Source organism: Coccomyxa subellipsoidea, assembly GCF_000258705.1.
Source record: "Coccomyxa subellipsoidea C-169, whole genome shotgun sequence".
In the NCBI taxonomy this organism is placed as follows: domain Eukaryota; kingdom Viridiplantae; phylum Chlorophyta; class Trebouxiophyceae; family Coccomyxaceae; genus Coccomyxa; species Coccomyxa subellipsoidea.
The window spans coordinates 238809-257450 of record NW_005178040.1 but is presented as its reverse complement, the minus strand read 5'-3'; the positions used below and the strand labels follow the sequence as shown (position 1 = coordinate 257450).

The 18642-nt window shown below is 51.8% G+C and overlaps 3 protein-coding genes across 3 annotated transcripts; 2 read left to right on the top strand and 1 right to left on the bottom strand.

Annotated features, from left to right (window-relative positions):
• Positions 1-236: 236 nt before the first annotated feature.
• Positions 237-2133, top strand: COCSUDRAFT_35343 (hypothetical protein; the record flags this gene model as incomplete). The annotated part of the gene is made up of 5 exons (XM_005650164.1): positions 237-295; positions 502-601; positions 765-909; positions 1020-1153; positions 1417-2133. 5 exons carry the CDS (start codon positions 237-239, stop codon positions 2131-2133), a joined length of 1155 nt encoding a protein of 384 aa, XP_005650221.1.
• On the bottom strand, positions 2073-8974 carry COCSUDRAFT_52535 (si-synthase). Its single transcript, XM_005650163.1, has 12 exons — positions 8778-8974; positions 8453-8545; positions 8210-8287; positions 7924-7998; positions 7440-7589; positions 6723-6924; positions 6201-6257; positions 5673-5836; positions 4814-4939; positions 4041-4139; positions 3467-3592; positions 2073-3113 (listed from the first exon to the last, which is right to left on the bottom strand). Exons 1-12 carry the CDS (start codon positions 8916-8918, stop codon positions 3030-3032), a joined length of 1395 nt encoding a protein of 464 aa, XP_005650220.1. The 5' UTR covers positions 8919-8974; the 3' UTR covers positions 2073-3029.
• Positions 8975-11662: 2688 nt separating this feature from the next.
• On the top strand, positions 11663-18165 carry COCSUDRAFT_12800 (DUF663-domain-containing protein; the record flags this gene model as incomplete). The annotated part of the gene is made up of 11 exons (XM_005650162.1): positions 11663-11874; positions 12247-12340; positions 12494-12661; positions 13186-13355; positions 13707-13881; positions 14256-14423; positions 14958-15074; positions 15533-15675; positions 16051-16235; positions 17468-17680; positions 17987-18165. The coding sequence occupies 11 exons, from the start codon at positions 11663-11665 to the stop codon at positions 18163-18165; spliced, it is 1824 nt and encodes a 607-aa protein (XP_005650219.1).
• Between the last annotated feature and the right edge of the window lie 477 nt (positions 18166-18642).

Genomic DNA, 18642 nt, shown 5'->3' with positions numbered 1-18642 from the left:
TTGCCGGTTGAGTGGCATGGCCTGGCATTAAATTCCCTAACCCTACAGCCTGCAGTACAAAAGATTGTTTCGTAGCTGAAGGATGGCTGATTGTCTTGGGTTTCTATGGCCTGTGATGATGACTTTCTTCAGCATGAATCCACGTGTGTGGGGTGGCGCCGTCATGCCTTCACGGGTCGGCCTGTTGCTCAGCTTTTCAAGCTGATTCAACCGCTTGAGACAATTTCAATTCAATCATGCAGTCTCTAGACACTACAAAAGAGCCTGAATACAGGATCGCGTTGAGAGGTATCAGGTACGGTGCTTCTTCTTGTTGACGGCCTTTGATGCCCATCTGTCGACAAGTGCTTTCATTAATTATGATATGTCACAACGATACGAATTAACAACCTATCAAAGACTCACAAGAGAAATTCATAGCGTGATAAGCAGCACAGCTTGTCAACGGAAGGCTTGCTAAAGCAGTTTCTCATGCCGTGACTGACGATTGCTGCCTGGCAGGGCAACACTGCTCAAGAATTATCTGCCATTTGCTTTTTTTGTGGCTTTGACGATCGCCCTGGCCTGGCCCCTTCCAGGCCAAAAGGTTTTAATCCCTGTGGTAGGTCCAGAATCACCCTGCCTCTCTGCTGAGATACTCTACTCTAAATAATTCTTCTTCGGTTTGATGAGTATCATTTTGCTTTCTGCTCTTAAATGCCGCATTTTCTGGTCATGAGCAGCCGCCTGATCATGCTGAGGGTTGTTCCCACTGCACCTTGCAGGTCAAGGATGTGCACGTCGTCACATTTATAAACATCTGCACAGTGTTTCTCATCTCTGGCCTCACACTGCGCACTGATGAGCTGAAGCAAGCTCTCACCCGGCGCACCTTGTTGGGCACAGTGTCTGGGTTTATCTCAATCCTTGGTAGGTGCTCACTGCTCAAAGCCGCCACATGGATTGGAACCTGGCACATCAATTTTGGATGTTTCTTCATCGAGTCTCAATAAAGTGTGATCTTGTGTTGAACATTGCAGGTGTCACACCGTTATTAGGATGGGCGACCATCAAGCTTCCATTCACTCCTGTGGCCTTTGCCACCGGCCTCACTATCTTCTGCCTCATGCCGACAACTCTGGGAGTAGGAGTGTCGCTTGTGACATCGGCAAAGGTGACATCACCATCTGTGAGGAAGGCGGCACATGCAGGAAGCGATTTGCACCATTGCAAATCTGGAGTGAATTTCCGTGATGCATGTTTGTCTGTGGAGCTTGAACCTCGCCCATGTTACGTTTAGGGAGCCTTGTCGAAAGAGATGTCTTCTTGTTCATGTTTGATTTTGAAAGCACGAAGGTATCTGCTGCCCATCACTTTTACGCCAGGAGGCACTCGAGAATTATAGACGAGATCCCTTTCCCAACTGTGTGCTCGCAGGGCAATGTGGCGCAGGCCATTCTCCTAACGGTGGGCACCAATGTTTTGGGGGTAGTGCTAATTCCACTGTGGCTCAAGGCGATTCTGCCCTCGGCCGGCGACGCCGGATTGGACGGCTTGGACATCAGCTACGCAGACATCTTTGTGAAACTACTCATCTCCTCCCTCGTGCCCACCGTCATCGGCAAGCTCGCGCGCGACTTCATCCCGGCAGTCACGCGCTTTGTGAAGGCCCACAAGACCTTCCTTTCATTAGTCAACAACACCAGCCTCGCCATGATCATCTGGCAGACCATCTCCAGCGGCCAGAAGGCCATCGTGGAATCTGATGTCGGCACCTTCCTCTGCGTCATCGTCTCAGCCTGCATCATCCACTTCATTTACCTCGTCTTCAACACGGCGGTTGTGTGCGCCATGCGCGTGCCGCTACCGGAGGCGGTATCTGTCGTGATAATGGCGTCGCAGAAGAGCGCGCCGGTTGCTGTGACGGTAATCACATACATCGCGCGCGACACAGCGCTGCAGGGAGTGTTGGCGGTGCCCTGCGTGGTGGGCCAGCTGATTCAAATCTTTGTGGGACAGCCGCTGGCGAATTACCTGGCCGGCCGCATCGAGCGGTGGCGCGCGGCGCAGCCGCCGCGGCCGGACGAGTCCGACGTGAAGCTGCCGCCTGATAATGCGAGCTCTGCAAAAATTGACAACGCGGCAAAGGTCTAAACAAGTCCTGATTGCAGAATTGGCGGTTCGGCAAGGGCTGAAGCAAGCTGTGAATGCGAAGGCTGAGCTGCAGCTGATGTGTGAAATTGTGGTGTGTGAGTTGTGGCAACGGGGGTTTGCCTTTCGGCTTTGCAGATTTCCTGCGAGGGCTACTAAGAACTGAAGGCAGAATGAAGTACTCGAGTACCGTCTGTACTGTGATAATTACGCTTTTGGTTCTGCTGCTGTGCAGAGACAGAAGAAATGCTCTATAAGTGCTGCTTTCTTGTGGTATTCAATCTTGGCATGGCATTATGTAGCACTGCAATGTACGTTGAAGATTGATGAGGTGGACGCACTGTTGTGATTCTCCTGCAAGAGGATCCCAGGCTGAACCGGTGAAAATTGCAGATCTCATCTTTGAAGAGCTTGCACTTCACCCTGAGTCCTTGGCAGATTCTAGCTAGAGTCTCTCGACCAGAAGGCACCTCGCACAGTTTTTTTCACTTCGATACTGTATTGCTGGTGAATATTTGTTCCTTCCTACCGATTGCCGAGCGCGGATGCTTGAGTGTCTTGTGCACTTCCAGCCTACCCTTGTCAGTAGTGCAAATTCTTGATTTTTACAAGCATTGAAGCATATTGGCTGAGCGAGTCGAAGAGTGTAGGATTAATCCTATATTGCCAAACACACTTGAAGAGTTGTGGATGTATTTTACTGCATCCTGTGAGATGTAATGTCTTCTCACAGACATAAGTCAATTGGACATATTGGACCTTTTGCTCTCATAGCCTGATTGCCACCGTTGGCTCTGTCATAAGAAGCCTGGAATGGCCCCCATAAGAAGAGCTGAGTGTCAAAGAAGTTGTTCTTTTCAGAAGTGCTCGCCAAGTGTGCATCCTGCTGACAAAGCGGCTCAAGCAAATTTCTTCTCCAGGACATCCATGGTCACACTCTTTGGCCTCTCGATGGCCAGCCCAAGCGCCCTCGACCAGATGCCCTGCACATGCAAATTTATCATCTTACTGTGCTCAGGTAAAGTCAGCCACATAACAATTCATTAGCTTACCCTCAATACACTGAACTTCTGATTAGGTACATCTTAATCACCACAACAACAGTCAACAACACAACTTCACTGGATGCCCACCAGTACAACAAGTTGGTCGCTAGCTCTGCTGCCCCACCCGAAAACAGTGCAGCATTCTGCAGCAATCACTCTGTCACGGGCATTGCGCAGCGCATGTCTTCATGTTCCAAATGGGTCCTCGTTGCAGAGCTCTGAAGAAACCAAGGGGAAATCAAGTTTGCCGCAATTGCGGCAGGTGGGCATGTGCCGGCATGTGCGCGCACCTGCGAGAGGACGCCGATGGCGCGGGAGACGCCGAAGAGGACGGTGTAGAAGTTCTCCTCCTTGATGCCGTAGTACTGCAGCAGCACGCCGCTGTGCGCGTCCACATTGGGCCACGGGTTCTTCACCTGTGTGCAGCATTCGATTGCTTCTTATATCTCTTGCGCATAATTGACCATACGGATTCGGCCATTCGGCATACGGTGAATATTCGGTCGTATATTCGGTGTTTTGGGCCAAAATAGGCCGTTTTAGACCGTATTCCGTATATTTTAAATACCTCATGACCGTATATGCGGCCGTATAATTGGTCCCCAAAAAGTGTTCTGACCGAAAGGTGCAACTAGGCTCTTGCGGTATGCATGGACACAGCACTGCCACCTTCTATACCCAATGTGTGAATAGCCACGCCTCCTTTCAAGACAACCAAAACAATCGAGGTGTGAGAAGTCTGCAGGATGCACAGTGAGATGGAGTGTTGATGGGGTTGGATGCGCTTGAGGACTGAATGTAAAAGGGCAGGAAATATTATGATGTGGGCAGACTGAGGAATGAAAAGGAAATGCTGCGGCGCACCTTGCCCTGCTCTGTCAGCACGCCCGGGACGACCTCGTAGAAGAGGCTGACCAGCTTGAACATGGGGTCGTCCGGCAGATGCTTCTGCGCAAACTCCCTCTGCACGTGCATGCACACTATATCAGCCAAGGTGGACTCCCTCCCAAAGATTCACTGTGTCTCACAGTGACAGAAAGCGCGTAAAATTTCTACAGGCAATACGTTGAATGAAGAGGCTTCCCAATAGTCCTCCACTGCCTCGCAACACCAAAAATCTGAATGTAGTCCTATCCATGGAAAGTCAACAGAGGAATGCATCCCGTGATTGGCTGATCGCTGGGAGGAGAGGCTGCACTGTCTCATACATCAAACGCTTGCTGACATGGCCACGCTATCCCTCGCTGGAACTCACAGCATTCATTGACCGCACTTTCAACCCGGCACAGCTGTGAGAATCAACGGCGGATAAGTTTGCTGATGTCAGGAAAGCACATGCCACATTGCAGGCATAAGTACCGCGCCACATAGCTGCCAGATGAAGAGGTGGCACAGCCCTATTCACATTAATTAGTCAGTTAAAATCAAACATGACACCGGACCCATAGGACACGGCTTTGGGAAGACTGGCTGCCTATCTCTGATATCCATGATAGTTTGGTAGCAGCGCTTGGTTGCCACATCAGTCACTTGAGGCTATAACGATCATTGGCTGGAGTGTTGCCAGATCAGGCGCTTGATGTCTTATTGTTGTTAACACTGGAAGGTTGCCAGATCAGGCTCGCAGGGGTGCTGACCTGGCATGTGTAGCGGGGGTCGGTCTTGCGCAGAACGGCGTGGCCGAATCCCGGCACCACCTTGCCGCTCTTCAGAGTGTCCCACACGAATTTTTCCACTTCATCCTTTGTGGGCGTCGGCCCGATCTGCAGACATTAGAAACATGACATCATCAGTCCTTTTTGCATGGTTTCTTCTATAGATGGCGCCCAAAAAGTAGCCCTTGTGGGCGTCATCCCAATGTGCAGACTTCAAATGATGATCAGATCAGCTCTTTTTAATTAATTCCCCTTTCATGCGCCAAAAATTGCTTTTTGGGCGTCGATTTTAACCTGCGCACATATGAGATGGACCAGTATGTGAGCCCTCATGAACACTGCTGCCAAACGAGCGTCTCTAATGGGAAAGAATCGCTGACAGGGGGATCAGGTGCTTTGCTAGGAAAAGGGTGCACTGTGGGAGAAATGAGCTGTGTGGCTTTCTTGGCAAAGGCGGGTTGTGTGCAAACAAAGCGGTAGCCCATGAAGCCACATCTCAATTCCAGGCAGACCAAAAAGTGGTAGAACCACAGCTTCAGCAACGCTTGTGACTGACAATCTGGTCGCTGCATCAAGCAAAACATGCAGCACCCAGAGCTGGGAAATCCCCAACAAGCTGTTGGCACTTTGTAGAATAGATAAACCATGACTAAATCTTGCGAGTAAATCCACCACGGGATTGCGGCCACACCTGCTCGGTGACATTGAAGAAACAGCGCAGGACCTCCTGGTTGGCGGATTATAGAGAAAGCACCGGGAATACTATGCACTGTAAAATTGACTGACCACACCTGACTTGCTCTACAATGATTGATTACCAGCTCTAGGGTAGCGGCCGCGCCTGCTTGGTGACGTCGAAGAGCCAGCGCAGGACCTCCTGGTTGGCGAGGCCATGCAGGGGCCCGGCGAGGCCGTTGAGGCCGGCGCTGAAGGAGAAGTAGGGGTCGCTCAGCGCTGAGCCCACCAGGTGGGTGGCGTGCGCGCTGACGTTCCCTCCCTCGTGGTCTGTGAGGACAAGTAAACCCCTTATATATCCACGAATTAATCAAGTCCCTCGGTAAAATGCCTGTGCAAATGCAGAGAAGAAAATCTATTTGCAAAAAATATTCAGAGAGGCAAAGAACATCCCTGAATTGAGTACCTCGGCAGAAAGACAACACAAGAGCTCCTCACATAAACAGAAAGGCTCAGCAAATTCCTAGAGTACATATCTCTGCAGAAAGAAACCTCAAGAGCTCCACAAGAAAAGGGACAGCATGGATAACTACTCAAAAAAGAACACTGAAAGGTCCAAATTGACATTAGCGGGAAAGGCACAGCAAAGCAAGCAGCACAATCAAGCACTTGAAGGTGGGGTCAGCAGACCGACCTGTGTGGATAGTCTGGTACAGCCGCGTCAGCTCGTAAACCTCCTCTCCATCAAAGCCTGGGCAGATCACCACACTTGTCAGCTACATGAGTTATGGTCCTCTTCATCGGTGCTAGCTCTGGCAACCACAGATACAGTCAGCAACAAAAATTGACGGACCCCCTTTCCTTTAGAGCATGACGGGCCGGGATGCCTTCTCATCAGGGATTCAAGTGCACATTTGCTGATGCATGCATAAAATGTGGCTGGGCCGGACCCGCACAAGGGATAGCCTCAAACCTCACTATCTTGAAAGTTAAAGTTTTGTAAAGGTCTTTTGAGTCTTTTTCCCAGATCGCAGAGAGTATGCGTGTGCCAATTGCGGCATCGTGAACATTGCCAAGGACAGAGTGGCAACACCATCACTAACTCGCATCCACGTCAAATGTTATCAAGCCATCTGGGGGCATAATCCTGCCTCAAAGCTGAGGGCAGCCTCATGAGCTCCTTTTTGGGAAAATTTTGAAGGCGGCAAGGGCGCACCCATCTGGTGCGACAGGTTGGCGGCCCAGTCGAGGGAGGTGTCGTGGGGAATGAGCTTGCCGCCCTTGTAGGTGTTGCGGTAGATGGCGGCCGCGATGCCGGGCAGCTTGGCGATCAGATTCATGGAGTCCTCGTAGACGGGGTCCCAGTAGTTGAGCTTGCTGATGCCCTTCTGGTACGCCGCCGCAAAATGGCTCTCCGGCTGCGTGCATCCACGGAAGATGTCTCTATCTTCCCATAAAAGGTGTTTATGCAGGGTTTAAACTAAGGTTCTCACAAATGGGACAATGCTGCAAGGGAGCGTTAGGGATGTCATCGTTGCAGCTGAGCCCTTGCTAGCAAACATGGCTGTGAGGGAGACGGACTCTGGCTGGCCCAAAGGGTTAGCACGCAGTGAAACTTTCAGAGGTACAACAGGGCTTGGAATAAAGCATCGGAGCGCGGCTGAGAATTGAGCACATGAGCTGCACATCACTTCTAGGGAAAAAAGGCACCTTCATCTTTTCACTCACAAGCCCTCTGCCAGGGTGCTTCAGTACAGTCAAAGCGTCCCACTCACTAGTAGAGTGGAGCAACCATAGGAAGAAATCCGCTATCTAAAGGTATCTCCAATACCCCCAAAGCCTCCCAAGCTTTGCATTCTATGAAATGCACGAGGAAATGAACATGCATTGATGAATGCATCAGGAGATGCAAAAGGGGGAATCCTGGGCTCACCTGCAGCGCGAGAACAGCTGTAGAGAACTGAGTCATGGGGTGGGTGCCAGCTGGCAGCGCAGCCAGGACCTTGTGCACATGCCCGGGCAGCGCCTTGCCGCGGTAAGACAGCTCTGCTGACAGCGCATCCACCTGCTCCTTGCTGGGAATCTGTGCACCGCCAGTCTTATGGCAAAAAAAAACATTCCTCCTGTTGAATGCACAGGCAGGCGTGCTACATTTGGGCCTATTGGACAAGAGGCATGCTTCCAGGCATGGGGGAGAGCTAAAGATTCTCCTGCCACAAATGCAAGAAGTGCAGAGTTGCACAATGGAAGGTGCAGCATGCATGACAAAAGACTCTGCATGCAGACGCGGCCATCTTAAGCAAGAACATGCAACTAGGACAACAAGCAATGCCTGCAATGATTCCCGCTTCTTATGGTGAGCAGGGTTGAAAACCTCCAAGCACTGTAAATCCTCAAACAGATTTCAGTCTCCGCACCTCCCCGGTGAGTAGCAGCCAGAGCAGGCCCTCTGGCAGCGGCTCGCCTCCCTCCTTGGCTGCAGGCAGCTTCTCCTGCAGTAGACAGGAAGACAGTTGCTTCTGCAGACTTGTGCTGCATCATTACTATTCTTGGCATGTCCATATAACACACATCTGACACCTCAGCAGCCGGACTCTGGGTGCTGCTCCCGTAGGAAAAGGCTCAGACCGACAGCCACAGATGTCACTGCCGTTTGTGGCAAGATTATTGTCTTGACAGAATTATCCCTAACAAACGCAGTACCTGGAGCTCCGGAATGCTGTACCCCCTGAACCTGATGCCCTCCTCAGGATCCAGCAGAGACGTCTCCCAGAGCAATCCCTGCGAGCAGCAGGGTGCCTTATCACACAAGACACAATGTGCAAATTGACCTGCAGGTTACCTCTGGACAATCCACACTCTCTGCACCATGTACATGCATCTGGACTGCACCACGCAATGTGGAGATCTACAAGACGTGAAGCTGGGTGGATGTTAAGGGCAGACCGTGATGCCCCTCATGCCCCCAATAGCCATGTCCACCGTGACCTTGCCAAGCTCTTTGCTGCCATGGGTCTTCTTGATAGCTTTCAAACGCTCCTGTATAGAAGGGCACACACATTCACATCTCCACTCGGGCTCTTGTAATCATGTACAGGCATAAGATAGACATCTCGACCGTTGATGATTCCATGGCACATCTATAACAATGATGAAACCGTTGTCCCAAGCATTTGATAGCTTCAGTCTTGTCAGATGACATTTTTGGCTAGGCTAAAAGTGCTGGACAAGTCTCTCCGGCGATCGCTTAAGATGGATGGTGAAATCAAACCTGCTGCTCTGGGATCTTTTCCTTCAACACGCTTTTCAAGTCTGATGCTGTTGACAAAGTTCTTGTTGTAGCCTCAGCGCATTCGATTAGGGTTGACGAGGTGAGGGACGCGAGGCCCCGCAGCGCCCGTAGACCCCTCATGTCCTGAGAAACCTCTTCTTAAAGCCAGACAAATGGCTTTTAAGCCTTCAGCATGCCATTTGTGTATTGAGGAACCAGGAAACGTCCCCCAGATTTCCCGTTGACCTACATGTGCTGAGTAACCGTTCGTCATCACACGTCAAAGCGGTCCAGTCAGGCGGGCCTCCCCGACGGCTTGATCGACCAAATTTACTCTGGAGTCACGAAACAAAGCACGAAATCGCGTTGCAGCAATATTGTGACTTATTTGTAAAGTATCTGGAAGGATCGTGAACATACATTCAGGCATTTCTCCTGTTCTGTAAAGCAAATACTAGACACTTCAAAGTCTAGTGCGGATACAAGGAAGAAGGAATCATCAACCAAGGCAATCTTAATTGAGTTCCCATATATCAATGTCATTTTAACAAGACTGAGGGTAAAAGGATGGGAGGTCCAGCAGCGCATGGACAACACAATAAGGTACCATTCCGCTGGCGCGCTAATACATTCTGAGATCTGCAATATCTATTGAAACGCGTCAATTCCAGTAGTCGTTTCAAGCGTTTTGCTCAATCCAGACCGTTGCAAGAAGCAATGGAAAGCTGCTCTTGAGATCAGGTCCTGAGGGGGGGCTTCTGGTTTGTCCTCCTCTTCGCTTTCCCTTCTCATATATTGTGTGCACTATGCAGCCACACAAGAGAGGCCGTCAAGCCGGATCCAGTGCGCGCAACAAGCACAAGGTCGCCAAGGGTGCGCCTAGCCACCCTACTTTCTGTACTCTCGTGCAGTACTTTTGTGTCTGCATGTCATTCCATTTCTGCTACTATATCACATTTTGGTGTTGCTGCAGAGGGCGGAAGGCAGCACGTGAAAAGCGGAAGCCAGACAGTTGCGGGTATTGGGAAGATGCAGCGGCTCAACGAGGCCAAGCAACAGAGGTGAGCTGCCTTCGTCCCGTTGCCCTACCCCATTACCCTGCCTCATCCCTTAAAGAATCTGGTCTCAGTGGAAAGTGGTAGCCTATGGCAGCCATTTTGTCTAGATGGACATCTAGCCAGCCACATATATGTTCATTTCTCAGCAATATCTGTGACATTTTGCTGGGACGGTACATGCATGCAACCTTTCTATATAGTTTTCCCCTTCCCTGTGACCAGGGAGCGAAAGAAGAGCGAGGTGCTGGCGCAGAGGCGGCAGCAGGGGCCGCCTCCAGTTGTGGCATTCCTGCCGCTGTCCACAGAAGTGGACTTTCCCGCTCTGTGGCGACTCATCCTGCGCGCATTTGCGGCTGCCCCGGCCAGGAAGGCTGCGCAGCCGGGGAGGAAGAAAGATGGAGCGGAGGATATGGAGGATGAGGAAGCCTCCGCTGCAGGTAATGCCAGTGGTCCTTAACATGACGCAAGTCATGATGGGAGTAACGCATGCTTCGTTGACGCTGTGCGCATGCGGCGATGGGATTGGAGCTTTCAGGGATTAATTGTTGAGACGCTGAGTCTTGCAGTTGTACAGCATCTTGTGTATCTTGCTTGATGGCTTTTCTGCAAGGGGGTGCTTCCTGATCTCAATGTTTTGGCACTCTGTGACACACAATTTCAGAAGAAGAGCATTTCGACTCATAGGAAGCAGGTCATTTTAGACATGTGGGGCAGCATGTGTTGCCTTGCCTGGACTGGACGGGCGCAGCGGTGTTTATAAGGGACCTCTGGAGGAAGTAAATGATGTTGCTTTTGTAGGGTTGCCTGAGTATGTGGCAAACGCACCCGGTCCCACTGAGACTAAAAGTTCGTTGCCTGCATGGCGCAGAGGATTACCCGCTCGTTCCAACAACGGTGGCGGTGCCCAACCGGCCCAAGCAGCGCTTTACGCTCGTGCCGCCGCTGCGCAACCGGGGGGACCCTCTCGCCGCCATTGAGCTTGGCAAGACAGCCGAGGCAAATCCTTTACCCCCCACGATTGTCTGCCGAATGCCTTCTTGGGTCTGCCATGCTGTTAGGAACCCCGACAAGCACTTCTGATTGCTCTGCAAGGCAGCAGATAGCCTTGGCATTGGAGTACTTTTCATCCCAAAATGCAGCCCAGCTCATGTCAGGGCAGTAACATACCACCGTACCCCATCCTTGTGGTTTGTGATCCTGCAGTACTACCGTCGTGAGGGGCATGGAACACACTGGCATACAATACTACAGGCACAAGCAGAGTGACATGTGGCTCAGACTAGGACCAGAGTACCTTAATGATTAATTCTCCAGAACTTTAAATGGTCAGGGCAGGAATTACAGAGTACCATACTTTGCTTTTATGCAGCCATCCTGATGGTACCCTGCTGTTGTGCAGTTGGTGGTGGCGGTGCTGCCGGCAAAGAACAAGGCGGTGTGCATCGATATGGAGGGGCAGCTCGCGCTGAGCACGCTGCGCCAGCTGGGCATGCCAGCTGTCATGGCCGTCGTTGCCGGCGGCCCGGCTGCTGCCGATGGCGCAAAACCGGCGGCCGCCGCCGCCCGGCTGAAGGAACGCGCTGCCGCCAAGAAGCGGGCCGCTGCCGTGCTCGCTTCAGAGGTGCGCTTTGCTTTGCATCGCCTTCTGGATGTACACATGCTCCGTGATTCGTAAAGGCATGACTTCCGTGTCGTGTTGCAGCACATGCGTGTGCTTCCAGGCGTGCGCAATTCTTGCAGGGATTTTGGCATTCCCTGTTGCGCCCGCATGTGCTGCACCATGTGGCTAAAATCTCTCATGACTGAAAATTTTGCACATTATGAAGTATGATTGCTCACGGGCATGTTTTGTGTGGTCAGGTGCCCGGGGATCACAAGATTGTGTCAGTGGATGACGAGGCGGACTGCGCGCAGCTGATCAGGACGCTGGCAGAGGCTCACCCGAGCGCCCCCCTCTGGCGGAGGCAACGCCCCTGCCTCCTGGTCTACGCGGCCCACTTCTACCCTGCCGCCGATGACACCGGAACACTCACCCTCACGTAAGCCGTTAGTCACCTGCCGCATTCCCTTAATCAAGACAAGATCTGCCGTAGGCGTTGAGAGGTGGCATTGAGACATATACAGGGGAATGTCTGCTTGCAATCTGGTTGCAAGGGGGCTTGCAGCAGCATACGTGTCTCTCGCCAGGCTCTGGGCTGCTAAGGAGAAAATTTATGGGAAGCACAGATTGTCCACAGATTAAAGAGGCTTGGGCGTGCTGATACTCTCCAATGACCTCCAGGGCACACTGCCTGAGTGGCCAACACATTATTCATGCAACCTGATGGCAGGGACTTGGCAGGCATCTCTGTGCATGACATGCGCTCACATGGCAGATCACAAGGAAACTGACATTAACTTTGGTTCTGCAGGGGCTATGTGCGCCACCTGGGCCTGTCAGCAAACCAGATCATCCATGTCCCGGGCGCGGGCGATTTCCAAATTGACCGCATCGAGGGCGCTCAGGTATGACGACCGTGTTTATTGATCGGAGCCCTTATCAAGATATCACTGATGTGTGTTGCCTGCAGCTTATCAAGTGTCTGCCTTGCAGATCATGTCCATCGCAGAGTTTTGGGATATTCGGCGTCCGGCGTTCTTATGCACTTGTGACAGCAGGAGCCTACGGCGCTTGGGGCGGCGGCGCGGGTGACGAAGGGTGACTCATCAATGGAAGCTTCGGGGCCCGGTCTGGTGGTATTCCCTGATCCGGCAGCGCGCGATGAGGTCATCCGGGAGAACGAGGCCGACCCGCTGGCAGGAGAGCAGACATGGCCAACAGACATGGTGCGTTCTTGTTTCCCATCTGTTACCTTGTCTTGATATTCTGATTTGATTTGAGGATCGTGCTCTGCATGCTTACCACCTGCATACAGTCAATACTGCTCTCTTGATATTTCTGATTCACCCATAATGAAATTCTGCTCAGAGTGCGCTGCAAAGCAATTCATATACATCGGAGGCAACTCCTCATTTGGGTAATCTGTGCTTCCAGAGTACATCTACACGTATGGCCACCGTAACGGCATTGTAAAGGTCTTAGCCGTATATGCTGGCCCCGGGCTGGCGGGGCCCGGTATAGGTAGTGAGCACCATGCCAACGGTTGATTGGGAGTTGCTTGGATCTGGCGAGCCCAATGATGGGCAGGATTGTGGCCGCCTTTAACATGCTGGCCTTCAATCTGCATACATGTAGCACTTGGCCTCTTGCAGAAAAAGGGAGTGAATTCAGTGTATGCAATCAGTACTGCAGCGCATGCAGATTGCTGCTGATGACATGTATATCAACTGCTGTCATGGGGCGATTGCAGGAGATGCAGGAGGCAGAGCAGCAGGACAAGAAGAAGCGCCGTCTGCCCAGGGGTACCTCAGAGTACCAGGCGGCCTGGATCACAGAGGACATCGTGGGCGAGGGTGAGAGCAGCGAGGATGACGAAGAGGAGGAAGACGCTGCAGGTGACGACGATCAGGACGATGTCAGGTGCGCTTTTCACACCAACAGCACTCATAAGCATCACACGTCGCTCCAGGTCCCTTGGTTGGTCACACAGGGTCTCGTGACGGGCGCAATCAGAGGCCTCAATGCCTTTGAAAGCATGAGAATGGCATTGTACGTAAGTTTATGAAGGTGATGAAGAAGAGGCTCCTGATTTCTCTCTGTCTCAAATTCCTTCATGGTAAGTAGAGGACATCTGACAGGTAGCTTCCCTTGATCCAATGAAACGCCTCTATAATTTGAGTTAGTGTATGTGCTACATGCGAGAAAGTGGCTTCCTTTACTTTAGAAGGGCATGTTTTAATTTCGAGCTCATGTGGACTGCGTGGGTGGCAGGTCACTGGCGGGCACAAGAGCAGGAACAGAGGCCGGGGGCCTCATGTCGGAGTTTGGGGGAGATGACACGGAGGTTGATGACATGGCGGATGACGAGGAGGGTAGCGCTGACGTGGGCGTTGACCTCAAGCAGCGCTGGCGCGAGCAGCAGGATGATGTCATGTTCCCAGACGAGGTGCAGGACGTTGCCTCTTCCCCTTCTCTCCCCTTGTATAATTTGTTATTTCTATCATTCCTGCCCAGATTTTTGGTACGAAATAGTGTGCATTCCAATTCAAATATTTTGCTAGTTTTGATGGGCGTATGATTACACCTTCAGGACTCGCAAAGCTGCCCCGCTGTCCGTCATGACATGCTTCCCTTGCTGTTTGTGAAAGGCGTGCATGTCACATGTGGACTGCACAGCAATTTGGCAGCACCAGGCTTCCTGTTGCAATGCAGGCAGCAATCATCCATGTCGTTGCAACACATCTATGGTCGAGTGTAAATCTGGACACAGCAACACTCTTACGATGAGACGTATGACTGAGGCATTGCCTGCTGGTACAGGTGGATACGCCAAGGGATATAGGGGCGCGTGTGCGATTCGCCAAGTACCGGCACCTGAAGAGCTGGCGCAGCAGCGGGTGGGACCCCAAGGAGAGCCTGCCACGCGAATACTCGCAAGTCTTCGCCTTCCAAAACCACAAACGCGCCCACAAACGGTGCGGCACAATCGTCCCCAGCATTATATACCTATCATTTGATTCCAATTTTCTACAATGGAGGGCGTGACCTACTATGCACTGCTTAATAGGTCCTTGATGAGCGGTACTGAGTTTGGATGGGTGGTAAAATGAGTGGTATCTCCAATAACTCCCTCCTGGGATCCAGGAGCCGTCTTACCTTCCTCTACTGTGTGCTTGAATTTTGGCAATGTTGAGCCTTGAAAAAGAGGCTCCTGCCCTGCCACCCTGCAAATCGGCAGATCAAAGTGCTGCCGAAGAGCACTACTTCTTGTCCAGTAGTAGCCCTCAGGCAACCATTCAACTCTTCCCTGCCCCATACGATTGCCCGCGCTAGTTCTGGATGGTAATTCGTGCTGATCGGCAAAGATTTGATGTGCCGTTTATGTAGAAAGAGTCACTTCGTGTTCTGATTGGCGCACTCAAAAGACGTTTCACCCGATTACGGGAGATACTTCACTGTTATGATACCAAGGAGCAAACGTACCTGCTGACATGGCGAGTGTATCCTGCGCGCAGGGCCAAGGCGGCGGCCGAGGCGGTGGGCGGCCCGGAGGACTGCCACGGCGTGCCCGCGGGCACTTACGTAACCGTCCACGTTGCGCGCGTTCCCACCGCGGCCGCAGCCGCCGCCGTCGCGCGCGTGGCAGATTCCCTGCAGGTGCGTGCGCCAGCTGGAAGATTGTTCTCCCCCATTCTCCCATACAATTCGCGACTGAGGAAGGGTAGGTTGAATTTGCATGTGACGTCCTTGGTGCAAAACTTTATTCTATCACAGTGCTTGCACCAAAGACAACATCTTGCCACCGAGCTTGCAACAAAACTCCACCTAATTTGGCGCGCCTGCATGGCTATGATTAGACATGATGGCGTCCCTTTCAAACATGGCCCATCTTGCATTAGCGCAGGATTGAGCGAAGCCATTGTTCCTTGGGGTCTGTACGCCAGATTGCAAATAGGCAGCCAGACATCATATATTGTTCAATGAGTCTCCTGCAAGTGAGGTATGGGGTGCAGGAGAGGTATCCACTGTGCTGGCTCCACAAATCTCACTGTTAGAGGCTGATGCCCGGAAATAATTAAGAAAATCTGTGTTCGCAGGGCGAGCTGCCTCCGCTGGCAGTGTTTGGGCTGCTGCAGCATGAGACCAAACTGAGCGTGGTTCACTTCTCGGTGCGCAAGGCGGCAGCGCTCGAAGATCCGCTGCCCAACAAGACCGAGATGCTGCTCGTCACAGGCCTCAGGTAATGTTCCACCGACAGGGAGACCAGAACCACAGGGAGATTTGGGAGGGTCAGCTTGCACCTGGCCGATGCCTTGCAATGCCTCAGCAAGCCATCAGGACGCCAAGAATGTAGAAATGGGAAACTTCTAGCAGTCACTCGGCAAGTGCTATGTACATTTTTGGTGTGTAATGGAGAAGTGGCATCGGCGGATTCAAGCCTGGCGCAAGATGTGGCAGCTCCTTGCCAAGGAGGACATGTCCTTGCACCGCGACTGACATAAATCCATCTGCAAGAGATTCTACAGGAGGACGTGCTTGGGACTTACGATTGCCCCCCCATGAAGTTTATTCTTGATTATATAGATTTTGAATTCGGATTGCAAATCGTCGGCAGGTCGTACACTGCGCAGCCAATATTTTCCACGGACGAGCCGAGCGGCAGCCGCTTCAAGATGGAGCGCTTCCTGCACCCGGGCCGCCAAATCGTGCTCAGCGTGTACGGTCCCATCTGCTTCGGGCCGCTGCCCGTACTCGCCTTCCTGCGCGGCCCGGACGGCTCCCTGCGCCTGGCAGCCTCCGGTGCGCTTGTTGTTTCGACTCCCTTCATTACACTATGACTTTCCAGCTACAAGTGGTGCAAAAATAAACACAGGGCTGGATATTTGCGGGTTTCCTTCCAGGAAGAACTGGTCACGTGTCCTGCCTGTAGAGGAAGCTCCACAGGTGAGATAGCCTAGGTGTAATCACACTGGAGACCACTGGCGAACTGTGAGTGTCACACTCTTTTTGTGCAGTTTTCTCAGAACAAATGTGAAATAGCTCTTAAGTATAAGTCTCTGACGGCGCCTTGCCTTTATTTATGCCTGCCTTGGTCCACTACGTGAGGCAGTGAAGCTGCTGTAAGGCAGCGTGTTTGGGGACTTGCCTTGAGGCCTGTGACTATTGCGCATTATCAAGTTCTGGAACAATTTGGCTGCCTTGCCTGCAAATAATTTTCACAGGCAAGTGGCCCTTGATGATTGTTGGGATGCCATAACCCGTAATGTTAAGAATTGGGCTTGGGCCTTCATGCGGGGCTTGCGCCGAATTGGGTATGAGTTTGTTATTCGGTTTGACACCCTTGTTCCTGTGGAAGTTGATGCTGTGATGCAGCTGCTAGATGCGCAAGCACTGCAGGTTTGGGATGACATTGACATTTGCCCTAGGACCTGCCCGTCCAGCAATGCCACCTTGTGTACATATCACAGATGGTTTGCTAGGCCAGCTTGTGTGCGCCACCCTTGCCAGCTCTTACAGCAGCCTTTGAGTGCCCGTTGCTTGCGTATACTGTTGAAGTTCAGGATGGGTTGTCATAGTCTGCCCAATGTCTCGGGCCGCTGGGCAAGGATTCCCCGGCCCCAGCGTTTGTGCATGCGTTGTGCCCAGCAGGTTATTGGGGATGAGCGCCACCTTGTGTTTGAGTGCCCTGCCTTGCAATCTGTTCGGGACAGATATCCTGGGCTGTTTGGTGCAGCCATTGTGACGATGCAGCAATTCATGTGGCAGTTGGACATTGTTGGTGTTGCACATTTTGTGATGGATTGTTTTGATTATTTGGATGCTGCCAGTTCATCCAATCAGCCCTAGGCGGCTGGAGTGATGTAATCTTCCTTCCTTCCTTGTTTGACTTGAAGTACATCCGCTGTGCTATATAGATTGCCTATGTGGTTAATCTGTTCGGTTGCTGTCAAGTGCCTCGCACTGCCGTGCATGCTTTGACTGAAGGTGCCACAGAGCACGATTGCTGACCGGTTTTATTACACTGCATGCAGGCACGCTGCGCAGCTGCGACCCAGACAGGCTGGTGATAAAGAAGGTGGTGCTGTCGGGCTACCCAGTCAAGGTGCACAAGAAAAAGGCCTTTGTGCGCTGGATGTTCTTCAACCCAGAAGACATCCGCTGGTTCCGTCCTGTCGAGCTTTGGACCAAGCACGGCCGCCGCGGACGCATCAAGGCGAGCATTTTTGCACCCCTCCATGACATCAGTCCTGCCTTGCACTGACAGCACATCAGATGCCCCTCTGCTTGAGGGCTTGATATCGAGGGCGGCCTTATTTGCTTTGGCCTGCTTGGTCATGTCCTCTGACTGAGGGCGTAATGTATAGACCCGATGCATGTTGCTCTCACCTTACTATTATATTGGCGTGTGTAGAATATAATCGAAAGAGTCCCTTGAGTTTTTTTATAGTGTATTGCTCTTTGGGTGTGGATGACTGTGCAAAAGCGCTCAAGGGTATGTGCAAAGTAAAACCCATCCTGGCATTAATACAATGCCAAAGAAAGTGCAAGAGTGCAAAACCTCAGATATTTTTCATGTGGTGCGTCTGTACAGGAGCCGATGGGGACGCACGGGACGATGAAGTGCATGTTCGACGGCTTTGTCACACAGCAGGATGCAGTGTGCATGTCCCTCTACAAACGCACCTTCCCCAAATGGCCAGCAGACACCGCAGCTGGCAGCTTCTGCTGAAGCCCTTTGCGGGGGAGAAGGACCTTTGTGAAATTGCATGCTTTGGGTGCATGCAGGATATATGCATGTAGGTGGATATGCGCGCAATGGGCGGTGACAATTTGACATTTTAGCCTCAGAGTAGACGTTTGACGCTTTAATTTACCAAAGTGGTGTCATCCTGTGAGCAATGGGCTGAGAAATTAGCAATTCAACAGACCAGATGTGCATCCTCCAGTAAGCAGAGCATGTGTGCAGTTTCAAGAGATGTTGCCTTACATATGATTTCAATTATTTCACATCCGGGATCAGAACTCTAAATCTCCTCACACTCTCACAGAGACGCGTTAAAATAACCCTTGTAAATATAACAGCCTTATCTATACATGAAGCCTTGAGGCACGTACTGAAGCCACAGGCTTGACCTCGATAATACAAAGCATAGGCAGCATGTCTAGCCCCGCTTTTCTCGTGCTTAGGCAATGTTTGCAATATACT